We start from the raw sequence: 23,440 nt of genomic DNA, 5'->3' as shown, positions 1-23,440 counted from the left end.
CATTTAATCTCTTAGAGTCTCAGCCTTGCCCACTATAAAATGGGGATAATGATACCTTCACTCTACCTTAAAATGGAATTGTGAGCAGAGAGCTTTGTGAACTGACGTCTATATTGTAAATGGGAGAATTTACCTGCACGAGATGATTACTGCTCTGGAGACAGAATCCTGGACTTTAAAGAAGTCCTCAAATTGTGAAAATCTGCTCTTGCCCTATTCCCTTTTTGTTCTAAGAGAGAAACTCCATCAGGGCAAAACTTTCCTGTCTGGGCTGACATCTAACTCAGTGTTCACTTGCAGTTGAGTATATCCTGAAATGCTTTGAGCATTCAGGAAGAAAAGAACACTATACCCACAAAATGGTATTTTTTTAATCTACAATGGCTCCTATGAATACACAATAAGGCTTGCTTGTCGTGTCTCTCCTGGCAACAGCTGATTAATTTCTAGGAAAAAATAAAGGGGAAAAAGTAACAGAAGATGCAGTTTGAGTATGTGTAATACTTGCTGGGGACTGGGGGGAGGGAGAGGTACGGTGTGGATCCTTTTGGTTGAGGAGGCACTATTTCTCTACCATCTCCAAGAAATAAAAGTTGTAGATTTCCCAAAAGGCAACAGATAGCTGCATGGCTTGGCATAGTGTCTGGCCCACAGTAGGTGCTTAATAAATGTTTATTGAAGTGAACTGAATAAACAATTCCATATGAAAATATGTTTTACATGACTACACATGTACAACCTATATCAAATTGCTTGCCCTCTCAATGAGAGGGTGGGGAGAAAGGGAGAGAATTTGGAACTTAATTTTAAAAATGAATGTTTTACATATAATTGGGGGAAAATAAAATATTAAGTTAAAGAAAAGAAAAAAGAATTCTGTAGAAGAGGTGGCACAAAAGAGACTTCAAAAGAAATCAGGACTAGTGAAAGAAATGTGATTGGGAAGTTAGCATCAAATGGCAGGGAAAAAAATGCTAGTTTTGGAATCAAAGGACCTGAGTTCAAAACCTATGTATTATCCACATGACTTCAGGCAAGTACTTTGACCTGAGTCTCATTTTCCTCATCTGTAAAATAATGAGGTTGGACCTGATGGCCTCTAGCTTCCCTTCCAGCTCTAAATCCATGATTTGTGTGGAAAGAATCAGGGATAACCAATGGACAAGAACCATACAAGGGCGAGGGGAAGCCCCCCACAGAACAGGTGGGCCTCTTGTGAAAGATTTATGGGACAAGATAGACGAGAGATCCCCCAGGAGATGAGAAAGCAAAGGTAGGTTCAAATCTGCTCCACTGGAGAAGGGTCCAATGAGTGAGATCACAGGACCATCAAACCTTCAGTCAATCAATGAACATTATCATCTATCAGATCTGTACCACTGGTGAAGAATGCCCAATTAATTAGACCACAGAACCTTCAAACCTTCAATCAATCAACATTTACTATGCTACTATGTGTCAAGCTAAGCACTTTACAATCATGAAGGGATTTTATTTACACTGGCATCTTCCTCCTGGATTTTTAAGTTCCCTAAGTTATCTTTATTTTTATTTCATTTTAACTTTTATTTGTATTGTCTTAGCCACAGGGGAAAAGGGTGACAATTTATTTAACAAAACTATGTTACCTGCTTTGGGCATTTGCACCTACTTTTAGCATTTTTGTTGTTATTCATTTCAGTCACATCCAACTTTTCATGCCCCATTTGGGATTTTCGTGGCAGAGACACTAGTTACCATTTCCTTCTCCTACTCATTTTACAGATGAGAAAACTGAAGCAAACAGGATGAAGTAACTGGTCCAGGGTCACACAGCTAGTAAGTGTCTGAGACTAGATTTGAACTTAGGAAGAGGAGGCTTCCTGACTCGGGGTCCACCACTCTATCCAGTGCACTGCCTAGCTGCCCACTTTTAATAGAGTGATAACCAAAACATTCATTCTTCATTCTAAAAACATGCATTATTCACATGTCGATCAGTGTGGAATTTATCCATCTTTAAGTTTTAGATTCAGAGAAACAAGACTGCTGAAGACTCTGGCTTCCAATACACTTCCTTTCATGGATTTGAGGGTCTCTGTGGGGCTGGACATCATCCCTGACGATGATGGCTCAGGCCGCTGCTGAGGGAAAACAGATGGGCTTTTGCTAAGTTGTCTTAGTAATGAGTCAACACTGCCAGAGGGCCTTGATTCTAAGTTCCTTGGGTCCTCCATGGCGATTCATTACCTGATGAAACCATTGGGGTTCTCCTGTTGGGACCTCCAACTCCAAGCCAGCTCTCAGACTCTGATACTGGCCATTTTAGGGCCCTACTTCTCTGCCCTCTATTGAACACAGGTCCCCTACTCCCAACCCACCCTGGCCAAGTACCTTACACTACATCACAGGGACCAAGAACTTTCAAAGAAAACCCAGGAAACTTTTCATCTCCTAGGCCTCCAGGATTCTCATCCAAGCTAGGTTACTGAGCTGTGGGGAGTACAAGCTTTAACTCAGCAAGAAGACCTCAGGAAAGTCATTATATAGAACATTAACCAGATTAATCTCACGAGGAGTAACAATGGAAAATGTCTGGATAGCTATCTCACAGAGTCTCAGAGCTGGACGGGCCTTTAGAGATGGACTTGTCAAACTTCTTCATTTCAGAGACAGGGAAACTGAGGCATAAAAACCCAATTTGTTTCTGCCTTTTGATATGAAGCTAAATACTATACCATTATGTCCATAGCTGTCTCATTAGCAACTACCACTCCTACTAAGCCTATGCTGAGCACTAACCAGATGCTGGGCCCTAATGCAGTCTCAGCTGAAGCTAATGCCTTCCTTTTGGGCCGATTAAATAAGCAAGTGTCATCATCTCACAAGCTGAATGACATCCTGTGGTGTCCTAAGCAATAACAGTGCTCATCAAATGGGCTAGGCTAGGGAGATGGTGAATAATGAGCCCAGTCCTCAGCCCTAGGATCCCCTAAATGCTCTCTATGAGGTACTTCAGGAAAGACAAAGCAGTCCAGGCTAGGTAGTGTTCAAAGACGGGATGCTTATTTAGAAAAAAAATAGTACCGAAACTTTTGGCAAGAAGAGAAGAGAGAAATGGATGAGCTGCTGAGAGGAGATTGGAGAAATGAGACATCAGGGGATTTGCTGGCTTTGAGTGGCAAGCAATGACTAGTTCCCATGGGTCCCCAGAATCCCATCCTGAGGGTTGGGAAGCTCTCTTCTTGCAGCTTACAAGGATGATACTTGAATATTCAGAACCACAGAAGCTTTGAGGGCAGCTTCAAGGCAACATCAACGTTAGGGTTTTCAAAATTCTGCTGAAAATTCCCTTCCTCCAAAAAGCCCCCCATCCAACTGTGCTTGGCCCTAGTCATTCCAGTCCAATTAGTAAAGCTGCAAGGAATGAAGTATAATCGGGCAGCTAAATCTCAATAAATGGGACTCCACTAATTTGAAATCCAGGCTGGCACATGTTTGAGTGAAGTTCACTTTTGCATGATGGGAGGGAGAAAACAAAACAAAACAATTTGGTACCTAAAGTCACTGTGCAAACAAAATGGGAGGGGGAGTTGAGCTATGTAAGAATGAAAGACCAGACAAGCTATTTTTTGAGCATCTGTAAGAATTACTTAAGCAGGAACATTTACACACAGAGCAATTAATTTGCTAATTACAAATTATCCTGTTAATTAAAGCACTTATAAGCTAAGGTATCAAGTGTGATTTCCACCCTCCCTCACCCTACATACTGACAGAAACACATAGTTCTTCCAGCTATCTTACTGTATATACTTGAATGTAATAAAACTCCCTTTCTTTAAAATGCTTCCGAACTTTAACTTTTCCCTGAGCCAAACCGACCTTCGAAATTAGAGAGAGCTGGCAACGTTTAATTTCACGTGGAAATGCAAGTACACACAGGGGAGCTGTTGACTTACGTGAATTTTCAATTACAGTGGAAATTTTAAAAGATATTTAATCTGAATTAGAAATTTGAAAGGTCTGAATGTCCTTGGTTTTCCATGGACTAGCTATCTTCACCGACCTAAGATGGTCTCTTAACCAACAGTCTCAGTAAAGGACTTTCACTTCAGAACTGCAGTGGCCTCATATCTGTGCATAAAAAATGCAAATATTTGTATAATGAAGGAAAAAGTGTGCCAGTTCTAAATTCTTGTTTCCACAAATTAGCTCTATGAAGGGACAATGGGAAAAGTGATGGATTTTTGAGTCCAAGCACCTGGCTTTAAATTCAGCCCCTGCCTCTAATTACCTGGGTGACCTCTGGCAAATTATTTAACTCTCTAGGCCTCAGCTTCCTCATTTATAAAACGAAGAGGCTGGACTAGATTATTTCTAAGGTGACCTGAAGTTGTAAATCTGTCATCTTATGATAATAGCAAGTATTCCACTACAGCTAAGTACTGAGTAAGAAAGACCAACTGGAATGAAGAAATCTTCATGTCTGCCATTTTATTTTGTAAGCTTAACCAGGCTGAGCATACCCTCAATGAGCTTACATTCTAACAGAGAAGACAACACAGATGTAAAAAAGTAGACTTAAGCTATGAACAGGTATGGAATGTAATCTGAGAGGGAAGGCATTTACAGCTGTGAAGAATGGGAAAGTACCTCTACAGAACAAGGCAACTGATTTAAGTCTTGAGGGAAGCCAGGAATTCTAAGAGATGGAGATGAGGAGGTAGAGCATTCCAGGCCTGGGGACAGGTAGCACAAAGAGAGAGGAAATGGGGCATCCTGTGAGAGGATGGCAAATAGACCAGTGTGGCTGGATCATAGATTGGGTGGTGGCAAGTAGCATGCAAAGAGGCTGGAAATACTAGAAGGGGACAGGTTGTAAAGATCTTCAAATGCCAAACAGAAGAGTTTATATTTAATCCTAGAGGTAATAAAATACCAGCAGAGTTTACTGAGTAAAGTAGAAGGGCTGTGACATGGTTAGACCTGTCCTTTATGAAAATCACTTAGGTAGTTATGTGAAGGATGAACTGGCATGAGGAAAGACTTGAAGCTGAAACACCAATTAGAAGGCTATGGTAATAGCCCAGGTGAGAGGTGATAAGAGCCTGAACTTTCCACCTGTTGGTCACAGTTCTATTCTTTGGGGTCAGATTTTATGATCGTTTTGAATTAGTGAGAGTGAGCAGGAGCATAGGCATTCAGAATCTGAAATTGCTTTGTTTCAGAGTGTGTGTGTGTGTGTGTGCGCGCACATGTGCGCGCTTGCACCCACATAGAGAAAATATGGGGTGGAAATTTTGCCAACACTTAGTAGGTTTAGAAATGCCAGCCCCTAAGCAGGGCGAGCAATGCTTTTTAGGTAGTGTTTCTCTAGTGGCTGCCATCAGGGGAATAGTCCCCTAGAGTAGTTATGCTCAGATGTGGATAATAGAAATCGGACTAGGAAGAACACTGGAGGAACAGGAAGTTCTTGAAGTCAGGAAGCCCTGAGTGTGACTACCTCCTTGGGCTCTATCTATTTGACCATGAACAAGTCACTCAGTCTTTATCAGCATCTGTTTTCTCATCTGTAAAGTGGTCATCATCATCATCATAACCCTTACCTCTCAGGATCGTTGGAATTTCCTGAAAAATTCCACCCCCACTAGCCCCAAAAAGTCCAAATACCCCCTAAGAGAACTGGGGAGGGCAGGCATCAGTCATTCATACCATAATTTGGATTAAGAGAGAGGGCGCTTGATACACTGAAAAAGTATGTGAACTTGGAGGACAGAATGACTCAGCTTCCACTTGCTTCTACTACTATTTGTGTGAACTCCAAGTCTCAGTTTCCTCATGAGCAAAAACACCTGTGGTATCCACCTCATAGGGTTGGTAGAAAGATCAGATAAACTAATACATGTAAAGCATTTGGGAGTCTTACCGGGCTCTATAAATGTCAGTTATTATTAACCTAATCAGACTGCTATATCCTCTTAAAATAGAGCTAAGATTAGACAAGCTGAGATAAAGAGTTTTGATGGCTGTAGGACTGACAAAGGTAATTGGGGACATAAGGTACAATGAATGGAGGGTAGGCCTGAATGAGGGGCAGCTAGGTGGCACAATGGGCCTGGAGTCAGGAAGACTCATCTCCCTTGAGTTCAAATCTGGCCTCAGACACTTACTAGCTGTCGGACCCTGGGCAAGTCACTCAACCTCTGTTTGCCTCAGTTTCCTTATCTATAAAAGGGAAATAATAATACCACACAGGGTTGTTGTTAGAATCAAAGCAGATAATGTATGTAAATCCCTGTGTAAATCTTAAAGTGTTAAGTAAGTTTTCCTCTTCCTCCCCTGCCATTTCCTCCAGGTCCTTCTCCTCTTCCTCCTCCTTTCTCTCTTCCTGCCTTGAAGAACCTGGAAATACTGGGAAAGGCAGGTCTCTGAGTTGAGACTTGAATGGGACTGAGCACATTTTCTCATCTTTATCCCCCAGACATGGCTGATCCTACTTATGGAGCTCCTTTCCCCTGATTTTACATCTCTCACTGAAGAAGGAAGCAGCAGATGGCACGCATCTAACAGGAGGCATGGGATAAAAAATGAAACAAGATTTAAAGAATTATAAACACTTAGGTATTCAATCACTACTAAGTGATGGGTTTACTTCCCAGTTGTAAGTAGAACTCAACCTCACTCCTCCTTGACTTGGAAATCTCCACAGCTCATATTACAGAGGCTAGGTGGCATGATGGATAAAATTATGGACATGAAATCAAAAAGACCAGAATTCAAATGCTGCCTCAGACACTTATAAGCTGTGTGAGCATGACCAAGTCACTTACCCTCTCTCAGCCTCAGTTTTCCTATATGTAAAATACAGATAATAACAACATGCATGGAGTTGTTACGATGATCAAATTAGGCAATATATGAAAATTCTTTGCCAACCTTTAAGTGCTATATATGTTATTGCTGCTTCTGCTCCTATTCCTCCTATACTATACTATTACTACTATGCTACTATACTACTACTACCACCACTACTACTACTACTGCTGCTGCTACTACTACTACTACTACTACTACTGCTACTGCTGCTGCTGCTACTACTACTGCCACTACTATAACTACTATTATGACTCCTCCTCCTCCAGCAATGCTTTGGGCTTCAGAACACTGGCTCAGTCTCAGAACATGCCATTTCTCCTCCTCTTCCTACTCCTCCTTACCTCTAACTCTTCTCCTTCTGGATGGCAAAAAACCTTTAATTATTTTTCTTGGCTTATCAGAGAAGGCAGGCATTAAATACTTTTTTCACATGTCATTTCTCTTTATAGTTTCTTATGGAGATTCTGGGGTTTGTAGAGGTTTTTTCAGCTAAGAAACTATGTGAAGGAGAGATGTGAGAGATGTGAAAAATGTGAAGGAGAGATCAAATCTTTAAGACCCCTTGATAGTTTTCCAGGGAAAAAAAGAAAAAAGAAAGAGAGGACAACTAGACTTCCATGGTTACTTTCTTTAGCTAATTCACTTTTCCCTTATCACTGCTTATTTAAGCCTTGCTACATTTTGCCTCTGCTCAAGCCAACTTTTTTCTTAAAGGGGCCAAATCTCTTTTTTTTTTCCTCAACAATCTGAATAAATATGGACATAAAAGAACATTTTCAGTTATTTTCATTTTGTTTTTAAAGACAGTTACAGAGTGGTCTGCGATGGGATGTAATAGGAATCTCATAGGAGAGATGGGATAAGAAATCGTTATTGTTAGGTACTATAATGGCAAATACAAAAAAAATGAGGCAAGAAGAGAGAAAGAAAGGCCTCATTGTCCTTGGTACAAAGTAGATATGTTGACACAAGATATTGGAGGCCACTCTGTTAAAAGAATTGCTATAGTATGGAGGGAAAAGAGGAGGGGGCAGGGAAGAGAGGATAGGAAGTTATTTCCTTTGAGAAGAGGTCCTCTGTACACTTTCTGTTTAAGTAATTAGTGCCAAATAATGTTCAGCTATGAATATTGAAGTAAAAGGTCAAACAAATTGGAAAATGCTCCAATACAAGTAGAGTGATAACTAGGTTTTCTAGTCTCAAATCTATGTAGCTATGTTGTGATGAGATTTTTTTTTAATCAAAGAAAATTTAGGTTTTTGGTAAATAATGGTAGAAGCAGAAAACATCATTCTTTAAAGAGCCCCTTTCTTCAAATCCTTAGAATGTTTGGGTCACCTGGTTCTTAAGGCAGCAATAGACTAGGGCTCAATGGACTAAATATCCAGACAGACTAGACAAGGTGAATGCATATTGTGTCTAGACAACAATGTGTCATGGTCAGGAAATCAGCTGGTAAAAGGAAGAGCTTAAAAAAGTCATAAATCCAAATGAGAAAGTAGGGCTCCAGGTGTGGGAGTTCAAGTGTCACTGAGGAGAGAGCAGGACTCTAAGGAGGAAGGCAAACCAGCATCCAGGAGATCAGGCACATCCACTCTGAGAACCTGGGTGATAGGGGGCCAACACTCCTGAATGTCAGTAAACCGGGCTCTAGAACCCAGACACACAGAGAGAAGGTAAAGGGGAGCAGAGCCAAGGCACAAAGAGATCAGACAAGAGCATAGTGCAGATAGAGAGAGAATGGTCAGCAACAACATAGCCCAAGCACAGAGAGAGGGGCCAAACAGAGGCAGCACCCAGACAGACAGAGATCAGTCAACAGAGGCAGAGCCCAGGCACAGAGACACCAGAACCGGGTGACAGGTCCAAGGAACCAACAGCAAAAACGACCTTGATGCTCAAAGTCTTAGATTCCGTAATTAAGGGGCAGTATGTGCTTGAGGGAAGAATGCTCTTTGGGACCAGGAAAGACCTGGCTTCCAGGCCTGTCTCTAACACCTATTAACTGTGTGACCCTGAACAAGTCATTTAACTTCTTAGATACAGAACAGAAGGCTTTGAAAAAGGGGATCTCCTCACTAAGAATTCTTTATGTCAGTGAAATCCTGGTTATCCTGAAAAAAAGAAACCTCATTGTGATGGTGAATAAAAATACAAAATAAGATGAAATATAAAGATAAAATATATAAAGAGCTTCCCATAATTCAATCAATCCACAAGCACCTGTTAAGCACCACCATTGTGTGCCTAGTGTTAGGCAATGGGGAGACAAAGGGAAAAAATAGCCCCTCCTCTCAAGAAAGGGTCGGTAAACCTTAAAGCAGAGTTTCTTAATCTGGGGGCTGTGAAGTTGGTGGGGTTTTTTTTCTTTTGATATTTTGATAAATATATTTCAAAGTAATTGGCAACTAGGTGATTTAGTGGATAGAGACAGGACCTGGAGGCAGGAAGACCTGAGTTCAAATCCATCCTCATACTAGCTGTATGACCCTGGGCAAGTCACTTAACTTCTGTCTGCTTCAGTTTCTTCATCTGTAAAATGGAGATGATAATAGCATCTTCCTCCCCTGGTTGTTATGAGAATCAAAAGGGATAATAATTGTAAAGCACTTAGTAGAGTGTCCAGCAAATCTGGCCTCAGGCACTTACTAGCTGTGTGACTCTAGACAAGTCACTTCATCCTGTTTGCCTCAGTTTCCTCATCTGTAAAATGACCTGGAGAAGGAAATGGCAAACCACTCCAGTGTCTTCACCAAGGAAACCCCAAATTAGGTCATGAAGAGATAGACATGACTGAAATGACTGAACACAGCACAACAACAATATACGTGTTATTATTATTATTATCATTTTATGCATTTCAAAACATTGTTCTCAGATGGGGCACACAGGCTTTACCAGCCTGCCAAAGGAGGCCATAACACAAAGAGATTAAGAATATCTATCTTTAAGAAACATATCTCAGCTATTACGTTTATAATGACATGTTCTTTGCTCAGGGCCAAAACTGGGGCCAGAGTATGGATGGACTAATGCTCAGGTGGAAAGAAACAAGGACAGATGCTAGCTCCTGGCAGATTTTGATGCACATTTCAAACTACTTTGCTTTAATTTATATTCCCAATGACACCATAAGGTCCTTGAACAGGAACCTTTGTCTTAGTTATCTTTTTTCTTTTTTAATTAAATCCACCTCAACAACTAGTACAATGACTTGCATTGTTTGCCACATGTCATCAGTGACTGATGTCCTAGTCACATCCATAAGAAACCAGAGCTCAGCGTTGAGGACACCCCCTTTCCTGACTAAGCATACACACCCAGTTGTCCGCCATGCCTGGAATGTTCTCCCTTCGCACCTCTGCATAGTGGTTTCCTGACTGTTCTTAGAATCAGCTCACATTCCACCTTCTGTAACAGGTCTTTCCTCCCATCCCCTCCCCGCCCAATTTAGTGCCTTCTCTCTGAAACCAACAATAACAACAACTTCTACTCATAATGAATCTATCTTGTATGTACACAGTTATTTGAATGCGGTCTTTCTCATTAGAATATGGACATCTTGAGGTCAGGGACCAAACCTTCTTTGTATCGCCAGTGCTTAGCACAGTGCCTGATGTCTGTTAGCACTTAAATGCTTGCTGACTGACTAACCCTGGGGAGATGATGACAATGATGATGATGATGATGACAATGACAACAGTGGTGGTGGTGGTGATGATGATGATGATGATAATGAGGAGGAGGCTGATGATGATGGTGGTGGTAGTGGTGGTGATGATGAAGAGGAAGAGGATGATGATGATGATGATGATGGTGGTGGAGGTGGTGGTGGTGGTGATGATGATGATGATGATGATAATAACAACTAACATTTATATATCACTTTCAGGTTTGCAAAGCACTCTACCTAATAACTCATTTGATCCCCCTGAATGGCAAAAAATAGTTTCTACTGTAGAACTCATGGCTCACTATCCTTTTTCAAGACAAAATCCCACCAAATAGACCACAGCCTGGAGCCTGCAGATTTTTCTTGACAACTTCTCTGTTATTTTCTTTTATCCTGGGATCTCATTCCAACATGAAATTTCAATTACAGTACATACATATATCACCTTACATTCAGTGCATGGATCTCAGCATAGGATGTAGGATTTAAATGACAACTTGCCCTGGAGACAAAGAGAGGCTGTCCATACAAGAAGAGGGTGTTCTCAGAACCTCATGAGAGAAGGTCATTTCCACATCTCTCTGTGCAAATACATCTAACTCCATACATAAATATGTGCTTGGAACAAATAATACAAAATTGTGGACATATGTTTTGTCTTAATTGAAGCTCATAAATACCACATGTTAACAAATCCAAAGGTTTTGCCCATCCAGCCAAGTGACTTATAGTACTTTCATCTTTTAAATGGATCAGTGGAAAGAGGATCCCAATTCAAACCCCACTTCTGACATTTACTACCCTGTCCAACCTTGGACAAATCATTTAGACTCTGTGGGCCTCAGTTTCTTCATTTATAAAATTGGCTAGATGATGTCAAAAGTTCATTTACATCTCCAAATCTATGATCCTAAGACTCTTATGTTTAATAATTTATTTTTAAACATAAGGATGCATCTTAAATAGCATCCTTTAATGACAGATATACATAAATAAGATCTTATTTTAGTTTGATGCTGACATAAAGAATTCTCAGTTTCTTAAAATTGTTTTTGCTGGATTATTTTTTCCTCAATGAAAGGCAAATATTCAGACAGCAAATATTCATTCTTAATGCATTCACATGGTAGATTTTGCAAGAAGGGCATTTGGGGTTTACAACTGAAATGACTGTCCTATGCTAACTCCATGTTGGGGGCTATGGCTGATGCTGCAGTCGGCATGGTGAAGAGCCACTGTTGCCAGGAGAGGAGTTTTGCCCGAAAATGAATAGCTTTCTCCTGACATTGTCACTGGTGATTGGTTGAGATGATTCGGGCTTCAGAAATAGTACTGAGATAACATTACATCTCCGAAAATACATACATGTAACATGTCTTCTCCATAAGAGAGATCTTATCTTTCTTTCTCTTCTCTGTCTTAGCTTTCACCTATTTTATTTACATCTGGTTTTCCAATTCCAAACAAAAGCTAAATATAAATTTGAAACAGGTAGATCTTCCCTTACTTGCCACAAGTGAGTTGATCATTCAGCACCCCTCACCCACTTTTCTTCTTCATCATTTAGCTCTTTTAACACAGGCTGGATGACTACTTGTCAATGACAAGGTCAGAGGGGATTCATGCTTTGGAAGGCACACGAATCAGATAATCTCTAAGAGTCTATGATTCTTGAATTTTCACAAGAAATTTTCATTTTCCATTACCATATAACAAACACAGGTCATCAGGAACGTGAGTAGTATGCCACAAAAGGCCTTGAATAACAGAAAAAGGAATTTAGACTTTATTCATTGCGGGAAAATGTTTTAAAAATCACCATTTTTGAGCCAGATGGTGATAATCACAGCTGTGATTTCAGAAGATTATTTTGACAGCATCATAGAGGATGGATTGTCTAGGAAAGGCTAGGAGAAGATTGGTTAATAATAATAATAATAATAGCTAATGTTTATGCAGCAGAGGCTATTGCGAGAATACAGATGGCATAGGGTGAGGGCCCCAGGTTGGGTGGTGGGAGAGATGATAAACAGAAAGATGAAGACAGATATCAGAATGCAGACTTGACAGTTCGAAAGGCTGAGAACCAGACTAACGGTTAATTAGAGTGGCTGCGATGAATATCCCTGTCTGCTCAGTAGAAGGACAGGGTCTTCATTGGATCATTCCGAATTGCCAGTGCAAACTCTGCCTGGGAATGGCTCAAATGCAATTCCATTCCACAACTCCCATGACAGTCTCCATGGAGATGTCTCTTATCTTTCCCATGTGCTCTGTTTTGATTAGCCAACTTTATAAATGAGGGGTTTTGTGATATAGGACAGAATATGAGTGGCAAAATAAACAGATGGAACAGCAAACTGATTCTACACTGCTTGGCTCATGTGACGATTCCTGCAGTGGCATACAGAGCTACTCCAAACTAGTCCCTGGATCCTAGAGCCAACAGGTGCTGCAGGCAGTGTCATGCTCCATTTGCTGCTTAGGAAAGACCGATGGCTCTGAATTAGAGGACTTGATTTCAAATCTCACCTTGGATTCTTACTACCTATGTGACATTGGGCCTCTCATTTCTCTCCCTGGGCATCAGTTTCTTGGTCTATAAAATGAAGAGCTTGCATCTCCTGACAGAGGTGATAAAGACAAGATGCAGAAGGAGGCATAGACTTTCTTGGAGATGGCCAATGTGGTTGTTCGCTTTGCTTAACTATGTATATTTGTTACAAGGATTTTGTTTTTCTTTTTTCAATGGAGAGGAGCAGAGAAAGGAAAACATCAACTTTTGTTGATAAAAACAATTTCAATTTTTAAAAAACGAGGGGTTTGGACTAAGTGATCTCTAAGATTTCTTCCAGCTCTAGATCTGTGAGGCTATGGACCATCTAGTCCAGCATACCTCATGGGCTAGCCTAAAGCCCTGACTGGCATCCCATATCTATGAAGTGGCAAGGGCAAGATTAGAAGCAGGTCGTCTAGGTGACTAATCTAGTAATGCTTTCCTCTACATCAGTAATGTCCAACTCAAATAGAAAGGAGCCCATCCAGGGCTACATGTTGGCCTAGAAAACCACAAGTCAATATTATCTATGTTGTATGGTATCTTTATTTATTTTGTTAAACATTTCGTAATTGCATTTTAATATGGTTCCTTTGCAGGTAGATGCTGTGGCCACATATCTGATGCCTCACTCTAGACCACACTGTCTAGTCTCCATTTTAAATCAGAATTTTAGGCTCTACCCTGCCCAGTGGACAAATGACTTCAGGTCTCTAAGCCTCAGTCCTCATCTATGAAATCGGTACATAATACTTGTACTTTGTTCACATGATCGTTGTGAGGAAAGTGCTTTGTGAACCTAAAATTCTATAAATAGGAGTTATTAGTCCCATTGATACCCACAGAGTAATGTGTAACCTAGTGAATATTCATACACTTTCAGATACCTGGTCAGTAAAGGAGATGACATTATGGTTAATGAGGTTTCTTCCATGGGCTAAAACCTTTCCTCTATTATACAAGCATTGGGAATTCACTACGGGAGAGAGAGCATGGAATAGTGGAGGCAGAACTAGTCTCAAAATCAGGAAGACCTGATCATGGATCGCTCAAGTGCCCAGTGCCCCCAGGCAACACTCTAAACTTCTAAATTACCAACAGTTGCTAACCCCTAGAATCCTTAGTTTCCTTCAAGGTTCATCTTGAGCTGTGCTTGTTTTCTAGTCAAAATTATCTTATACCTATTTTGAATGTACCTATATTTGTATATGTTATCTCCCCTTAGTAGGCTGTAAACTCTTTGTAGGCAGGGTTTATTACTTTTTTGCCACTATATCCCCAGCACCAAAACAACCCTTATTGATCTGCATTGGTAGAATGAGTTCTCCGAGCAATTAAATCGAGGCGCCACCCCCACCCCCACCAGAATGTCACTATAACCCAGAATGGTGCCCAGAGATGGAATAGGAAAGACTCACACATAACTGGCTCCCATCCACTGTGATTCAAATGGGCTAACATGAATGGTGTTAGAGAGATTAAAATTCAGTGGCAGAAATGAGTCAATTAAAAATTCAGCCAATATGTTATTCAGAGATGTTATGCTTCATATGGAGGCTATAATCTGACCTGAATTACTCAACTCAAAAGGCTGATTTGTGGGTTGCATTCCAAACTCTTTTTATTTTCTCAAAAAAAAAATGTAAAGCAAATTTAGCACATGTTAACAGAAGCCAGACAACCAGCCCTGGAATATTGACAGAACTTCCATTGACTTCAGCAAGAATGTTTCTAGAAGGGTCAAGATGTATATTTCCCTTAAGCTCTAATATCCAATGGCACTTTGAGAGAGCAAAGCTAGGGCTAAAACAGTTTCAATTTGCCAATCACAACAAAAAAGAAAGAATTCATGAATAACAAATCCAGTGCCACTACAGTTGCTTCTATCCATCAGAGTGATTAACAGGGTGGGAGGAAAATGATCAGCTTAGGAGGTAGGGCAGCAGTCCAAGCATTATGTCCAGCTACAGACATCTAATAAAATAGCAGCCCTGAGATCAAAAGTCTGAAATTCACAAAGGTGAAAGGTCCAGGAGTGACAGTGGACTAGGCAAGAAAATAGAATCTTAGTGAAAAGGCCACGAACACAAAGCTTCTGTATAGAGCAAGGTCAGCAAAATATCATGGAGAAAGAGTAAATGGGTAGAAAGACTGGGCTATTGAGGAATAGTCTCATAACCACCAGTCTGCTAGATGCTGTACTTTCCCACTCAAATGTGAGCTCAAACACCTGTAAAGGCAACAGTCATTTAGTGGCATATTCCCAATCTTGACTCCTACCAACCAAAGAGTGCATGTAACTTTGCTGGAATGGAAGACCTTTCTATTCTACCCAGTAACACAGAAACATTTGCCCTTTCAACATCTAATTCTCTGAAGGAACTATATCATTCATAACTCATATGACAATTAGTTAACATTGAACAGTGGTTCATATTCAGGTAATAGAAAATCAGGATTCTATTCAACATACAGATCAATGAACAGAGGGATAATTCACTGTGTCCATCTCTCTGACCAATCCCAGGCTTTCTTGCAGATGCTATCTAGAGATGCATACACAGCTGGAGCTCAGCAGACAATGATAATGCTGCCATATTAGAGGCAAGAGGAAACAGAGACTCTACTTACTAAACAGTTGGCAATAGAGGACCTGTAAACTTCTCTTCATGGTATCATCTGGTCCTGCTTGTCCTCCAGTTTATTCATGATTCTGTCTGGGAGAAGGAGAGAAGAAAATTTATCATGAGAATGAAATCATTCTTTTCCCTTCAGGGAACATAATCCAATCCAGCTGTTCAGAAATAGTTCCACTAATGTCCACCATGATTGTAATGGACCATTTCAAAGCACCCTCAATATTATCACTCCAGAAAGGGGTCCTGGGAATGGGTGAACCACAAATAGTTCATTTGGAACACAGCCATCAATCAAATTCTCAAACTGTGCATCTCCCAAGGGAAATTCCAACCAGAAAGAAAGAGTAAAGATCTGGCTTCAGAGCTTTGGAAGGCTTTCCTGACAACTTGTTTGAATTCCTTAGGTCAGAAATAGAAGACAAAGAAAGTTCTTTTTACATACTCTCCAATCCCTGCCCCCTCCAAACAAAATGTTCTTAATACTATGTGTGTCCATGTGTAATTCTGGATGAATGGTTGAACCCACGAATGCTCCATTCACCATTTAAGCCCCTTATGGCTCCATATCTATGATCCCAAGGAAGCAACTTCTGCTTCAAATAATACAACAGGAAGAGGGCATGGCAAAAATTGGGCAGAAATCAGGCAGTGGACAAATTAGAAGTTTCATAAAAATTGAACAATCAGCTCCATTTGGGGTTTTCTTGGCAAAGACACTTAATGAGCTGTGTGACTCTGGACAAATCACTTTACCCTGTTTGCCTCAGTTTCCTATCTGTAAAGTGAGCTGGAGAAGGAAATGACAAATGACTGCAGTATCTTTGCCATGAAAACCCAAAATGGGGCCACAAAGAGTCAGACAGGACTGAAATGACTGAACAACAATAAAGGTATAAGACATTGTATTAAGCACTGGGGAAACAAAGGTAAGGGACCATGCCCTCTAGAAGCCTACATTCTGAAATGGGGGTGGGAAGGAAGCAGTGAGGCAAGTACAAATCATATGATACAAAGATAACTATGACAAACAAGAAGTCCAGACAGTGGGCAGTAAGAAGTTTGGGAAAGGATTAAGGGTTTTCAGCTGGGACCAGGCTTCAGTGAAGAGGTAGTACCTAAGCTGGGGTTTGAAAGAAGAGGATTTCAGACCCACAAAGATGTGAATGAAGGGCATTCTAGGATTGGAGAACAGACTTGTGAATGTATGTAGCCAGAGGAGGAAGGATAAAATCAAACAATGGCTGGTAAGCTACTTTGACTTCAATGTACAATGCTTAAATGAGAGTGGAATGAAATAAGGCTGGAGAGTTAGGACAGAGCCAGAGAATGGAGAGATTTAAATGCCAGGCTGAGGAGGGTTTTTTTTCTTTTCTTATAGGCCAGTGGGGAGCCACTGAATATTTTTGAGCAAGTTAGTGACTGTGGTCAGCCTTGTGCTTTACGAAGATTATGTAGGTGGTTCTGTAAAGGACATATTAGAGAAAGAGCTTGGGGTCTGGGAGATCAGTCAGGAGGCTATCTGGGTGGTTTAAGTGAGAGTTAATTACTTCCTGAGCTAGTTGGTGGCATTATAAACAGAAAGAAGGAGACAGATATGAGACATTACCAAGGTGAGCCCTGGAAATTGACTGACACGGTGAGTGTGTTAGAGGGAAGAGTCAAAGATATCTGAGGTTTGTAGTTTGGGTTACTAAGAGGGGATAATGGTACCATGAATGCAAACAAGGAAGTTGGGAGGAGGGTTAGGTTTTGGGGAAGGCAATGGTTTCAGTTTTTCACATGCTTAGTTTAAGTTTGAGGCAAATGATGGGAAACAGGAGAGTAGACATCAAGGGTCAGTACATTGTATTCAGATTTGGACATTATCTGCATAGAAATAATAAGTGAAGCCACAGGAGTGGCTGAGCAGGAGAGAGAGTATAAAGAGGAAGAAAATCTGCATTGTAAGGACAGAGCTTTGGGGATTACCCACACTTAGGGATCAAGAAGAGGAAGATGAACCAGCAAAGACTGAGAATTAGAACTCATACTGGTTGAAGAGCCAGTGGAGGGTCACCATGGAAGCCAGTGTTGATTCTCAAAAAGGAGGGGGTGGTCAAAGGCATCAATTTCTGCAGAATGATTAAGGAGAACGAAGATTGATAAAAGGTCAGGCTACTGACTATTCTCCCCAGAGGATGCATAGTATTAGTATAACTCCATAAACAATAACTCACATCTGGCCTGAGTCTTTAATAAAGTATAGCAGTCACAGTACAATCCAAAAAGCTGAATGAAGGAGGAGGGGGATTAGGTGATAACAAAAACACTGACCAACTTCAGGAATAGGAGAGCAGATGAGGTGTTTTTGCTAATTGTCAGCACAGTGGAAAGCATCTTCCCTCCAAGTGGGATGAAAATGATCAGGCCAGACACTAAGAAAAGCAAACCTCCTGGAACTCCATTTCCTATTAAATCAAAAGAATATTTATTCCATACCTCTTCTGGGACAATCCTACACACTGGAGTTCCTCGGATGGAATACTCTTCAATCTAATGGCCCTATATGTCTGAGTGAGAGAGAGTCAAATGTCAGGGAAAAGTGAAGAATAGTTGATCCCTCTGCTTTGCTTTTTCAAATCAATTTGAAAAGAGCACATCAGTTTTATGACTCAGTGAGAAGGCTATGAAGTTGGTACCTGGGGCCTTCTCAGCTTGTCTTTCTTCATTAGAATGTGTGCTCCTATGATTTAGGTGGAAGGTCTGGCTCCATCATTCATTAGCTATGAACTCAGATGAGTCCTTTCCCCTTTCTGAGTCTCAGTTTCCTCATTTGTAAAATTAGCAAACTTTGCACCTTAAAGGTATCCTCTACATATAAATATAGGATGCTGTAAACTAAAGGAGAAAGGGAATCATGGTTATTTTCTTCAGAAAGCCATTAAATGACATCTTGTGTGTGTGGCATGGTGGCTGGATCCAGAGCCAGTAACTTTAAAGGTCTAGACAACTTCTGTCAAGTGTCCTATAATAATGCTAATTAGCCACTATTCTGCATCTTCTAGTCTACATTACAGAGATGTCCAACTCACACTCTTCCCCCCCACCCCAGCCACAGCTTGAATCAATAAATTAAAATACACCACAGATGAGGTGAATTTGGGATTTTCTAAGACAAAACACAAAAAGCAGGGATCTCTTTCTATTTGAGTTTGACAGTTCCAGTTTAGAAAAGTGGTATGGGGCCACTGAAAGTTGAAGTAGCTTGCCACATCATTATGTGTGAGAGGAAGGACTGGACCCCAGTTCCTCCTGGTTCCAAAGCACCCCACTGCCTCTTACAGGCTTAATAAACACTGACTAAACTGAATTAGCCAATGTTTATTGAATCAAAGGAATTACTCTATGAGTCTATGAAGCAAATCATGACTCAGCATGAACACCTTCCCACAACTCCACCAAAAATATCTGTAATCAGTGTCACACTTGTTGCCAAGATGTTATCAACAGCATCAAATTCTTTCCCCAGCTTCAAGTGTGTATGGAGGCCATCAGTATCAACCTTTGGGATTTTAGGAACAAAACCTGGGTTTCAGTTCTGGAAAGAACTATTTGATATATGTCCCCTTTAGGCCTGTTTCCTCATCTATATAATGTATCTTACCTTCTTGAAGACAAGGATAATGGATAAGTTAATCTCCTGAGTCCTCTTCCAAATCTGAATTTATGCTTTTCACTAGGACATCTGGGAGTGAAATGACCATTGTAACTCGAGTAAGGGGAAATTGGGGGGAGGGCAGAAGAAAAGGAAAATGAAAGAGCTCCAATCATGAAATGGAAGAGTTCTTCGAGGCTATTTGGTTCAACCTATCCATTTTACAGTTAATGAATTTATTCTGTAGAGAGCTAATTTGTTCATAGTTGTTGGCATGTTGTCTCCCTCATTAGACCATGAGCTACTTGAGGGCAGGAACTATCTTTGTATCCCCAGTACTCAGCATAGTGCCTGGCACATAGTAGGCATTTCATAAATGTTTACTGACTAAAGACCAGGAAGGAGGAGTGACCTAGCCCCTATCAAACATCTTGCTCCTGCAGTATGCTGCCTCCTGGCTCACTTCTCATTCCAGAACACAGTCACACAGCCTCTCACCAAATGCTGTCAGACACCTGTATAAAGCAATCACTGCCCTCCCTGCAACGCACTGCATTTGCCAAAGAGCGGCATTTTCCCCAGCGATTTATTTAAGAGCTCTTGAACACAAACCAACAAACAGCTCCTCTCTGCTGATCAAATACCCACGTGAATGAAGGCAGGAAGCATGTTTGTCTTCTGCTTGGGAAGTCCCAAAGGACTGGCAGGCCTATTGACTAGGCTATACAAAGGAAGTACCTCTGTTATTATCCACAGCACTCTAGGAGGTTAAGAGACACACTTCCACATCAGCATCCTGATTTCCCTTGCCTAAAAAGAATAGCCCTTTCAAAATATTTCTTTTCCCTCCACTCAAACTACTGTTTTCCCCCTCCAAAAATCCCATGTTTTCTGGATAGGGAGAACTAGTTACTCATCTGGCCATGGAACAGAGATTTCCATGACAACTGTGTCCCCAGCCCCATTGGAAAACTGGGGAAGGCGAAGGTTTCTTGCAAAGCAGAAAAAAGGATGGAATGGACTCTATTATCCAGGCACCTCCTCACCACTGGAAACTTTGGAGGGGTCTTAGGCAGTAATTCAATGAATTGAGCATCTGTCTTTACCCTTCCCCCATACAGACATTTACCTGTACTCCTGATGTACCCAGAATCATAGAATGTTAAGGAACTTAATTAATTTCATCCAATTCCCTCATTTGTGATGAGGAAACTGAGACCATAGAGGTGAAATTACTTACCTCAGGTCATAAAGTGATGGAACTGAGACTTGAACACAAGAAATGTGTAAAAAATATTGGTTTTCTCATACTTTTGGTCATGAAAGGCAGGGTGATAACACACATAGTGCACAGAAACTAGGAGCCTGGGTTCAAGCCATCCTTCTGACCCATATTGGCTGTGTGACCCTGGCCTAGTCACTTTACTTTTCAGTGTCCCAGACAATTCTCTAAGAACATTATAGAATGGGTGAGACTCTTCTGTAGCCATAGAAGGAGGCCTTTCACTAGGACCTCTTTATACCAATGAAATCACAGGTTCAGCAAAACAAAAAAATGAAGGAAAAGAAAGGAAAAAGAGAAAAAGGAAAGAGAAGATGACAAAAGAAAAAAGGAGAAAAGAAAAGGAAAATATTCATAGAGCATTGTGTTATTATTCAAATGCATTGGGGGTATCCCAGTTCATAACCTTCATGTTCATTAAGATCTTTGGCTTCTTGGACCTCTTCAGCCCTGGGGAACATTCAATGAAAATCAAGGTCTTGACCTCCTGCTGCTAAGTTCTGACCACCTGAGCAAAGGGCACTGGAACCTATGATAGGCAATGACCAAATTGTCTCAGGTGGGGGTCCCTATGGTCTGCAAAAGCAAAAGTCACCTCCAGCACAGCTACTTTCCACTACTCCCTCCTCTCCTCATTTCCTAATCTGATTGGTTTTCCAACAGTATAAAAGGAGGTCGACAGGGCCACTAGAAAAAGCAGAATTTCTAACAAAGGAGAAACTCTGCTCCTCTACTAAAAAGAAATTGGTGTTGGGTGTACTAATTACTGGCGAATACCGCTGGGCCCTGGGATGGCCATTTCATGGGCTCCTGACTTCCTGCTGGACCTTATTTGCATTTGTCTGTAGTGTGGCATCCCGCTATCCCGGGTCCTGAAGTCAGCAACTGGCTATAAATAGAACGACAATCAATGATGGTCTGTGCTTGTTACAAGAATTCAAGGCTGCTTCTTATGGCATGTAAGCGTATTAAGATCATTTATCTCATTCAAGGAGACAGGAAGGAGCTTGTACTAGCCAAGGAATCTGTCTAAAATCCTCCCTTTTTATGGTTCTAATGTTAAACACTGAACAGTGAGGTCAAGGGATTAAATGATATTGCCTGGATGCCAAATATGAGACGGGGATGCTTCATCATGGTGCCTGAAGTGCTTATGAAAAAGATAATTTCTGGTCCACAGAAAATTCATTCTTCTCCTTACTTTTCTTTTTATTTTCCCCTTTCTTCTCCTTTTTTTTTTAAACAATGCCTGAAAAACATCTTCTGAAACTGGATTCAGGAACTCATAGGAAGGTATATTGCTTTCTGGTACCAGGACAGTTGTCCTGAAAAATGTGTTGATTTCTTAGGTCATATGAAGTCCGCAAAACTCTATCAGGTTGCTTTAACCTTGTGACTGACCTTTAGCTCCCTTGAAAGGGCTTTGGAAATGCAAAATGTTACAGCATTTCAAAGCTCTGGAGCAAGCCACAGTTTGAATCTTTCAAATTCAACCGCATATATGAGGTCTTTTTCTTTCTTTTTCCCCATCTTAAGACAAAGGACTAGGGAGAAAAAGTATACAGCTTCCAAAATTGCTGGCTGGTGTGAATCAATTTCAACTCATGGTTCTGGTTTAATCTTCAAAGTCTGTCATATAATGGATTTTGCTCAGAAGTTCAGCAGCCCCACTAGGGCAGGCAGATTATGCTGATGTGAATAGATAGCTGGAAAGGAATGAAAATGGAATGGGTAACTCTATAGCACAAAAGAAGAAAAGGTTAGAATATAGGATGGGCCCCAGACACCTGGAAAGTCAAGATTAAAGGCCAGCTGTCACACCAAGAGGGATAATCTCTGCACTACTAACAGCTCATAGTGTTCCAAGATTTACTGAACATCACATAACGCTCTACAAAGCTTGAAGCTACAGGAGAAATGAGTCAAATGATATAGTTCCTCTGACCCCAGAATGCTGTATAGCACTTTTGTCAATGACTCGGATGAAGGTAGGATAGCTAATGTATTGGAAGACAGTGTCAGAATCCAAAAAGATCTCAGCAGGCTAAAATCATGAGATGAAGCCAATAAGATGAATTCTAATGGGGATAAATGTAAAGTCTTACAATTGGATGGGTTAGATAAAAGTTAATGTGGAAAAAAAACCCTAGAGGTTTTAGTGGATCACAGCAAGCTCACTAGGAGCTGAGAGAGGTATAGCCATGAGACAAGCAAACAAGATCTCAGGATGAATGGAAATAGATTTCAGACTCAGGAGGTGACAGTGCCTTCTGTAGTTTGTTCTGGTCAGTCCAGACCTGAAGTAATGCATTGAGTTCTAGGTGCCATATTTTAGAAAAAACATTGACAAGCTGGAGACTATTCACATGAGGGTGGCTGGGATTTTGAGGAGCCCTGAGATCATAAGAGATGAAGACTGGTTGAAGGAAAGGAGACAGCTTAGAGAAAAAAACTCAGGTGGAGATGGGAACATAATAGCTTGGGACAGTGCCTGTCTATATACATGTTAGCTATACTGGTAATGGTAATAATTATTCTTGTTTTGAATGACCCCAGAGGGAAAACTGGGAACCATTGCCGGAAGTTTATAGAGAGGCAGATCCCAGTTTGGACACTTAACTTGCTAGGTGATGAGAAGTAAAATTCTTAACTTCTTATTATATTTAATAGGACTAGGGGAACTTCTGATTAGTTATCAATGAAAGGTAATGGGTCAATTAAGTCAATAAGCATTCATTAAGCACTTACTATGGACCAAACATTATGCAAAGTGCTAGGGATAGAAAGAAAGGTAAAA

At 40.8% G+C, this 23,440-nt stretch overlaps 1 protein-coding gene across 1 annotated transcript in view; it reads right to left on the bottom strand.

Moving 5' to 3' along the window:
* Positions 1-23,440, bottom strand: part of TMEM108 (transmembrane protein 108) — a 371,053-nt gene that overhangs the window by 182,028 nt on the left and 165,585 nt on the right. Inside the window, 1 exon segment of the mRNA XM_078151592.1 lies at positions 15,720-15,805. Within this exon segment, the coding sequence (XP_078007718.1) occupies positions 15,720-15,759 (40 nt within the window). The 5' untranslated portion in view covers positions 15,760-15,805.

This window comes from Phascolarctos cinereus, unplaced genomic scaffold, assembly GCF_003287225.1.
Source record: "Phascolarctos cinereus isolate Bilbo 61053 unplaced genomic scaffold, phaCin_HiC Scaffold_1;HRSCAF=81, whole genome shotgun sequence".
NCBI lineage: Eukaryota > Metazoa > Chordata > Mammalia > Diprotodontia > Phascolarctidae > Phascolarctos > Phascolarctos cinereus.
The sequence above is the reverse complement of the archived record's forward strand: the minus strand, read 5'-3'. Positions and strand labels throughout refer to the sequence as shown.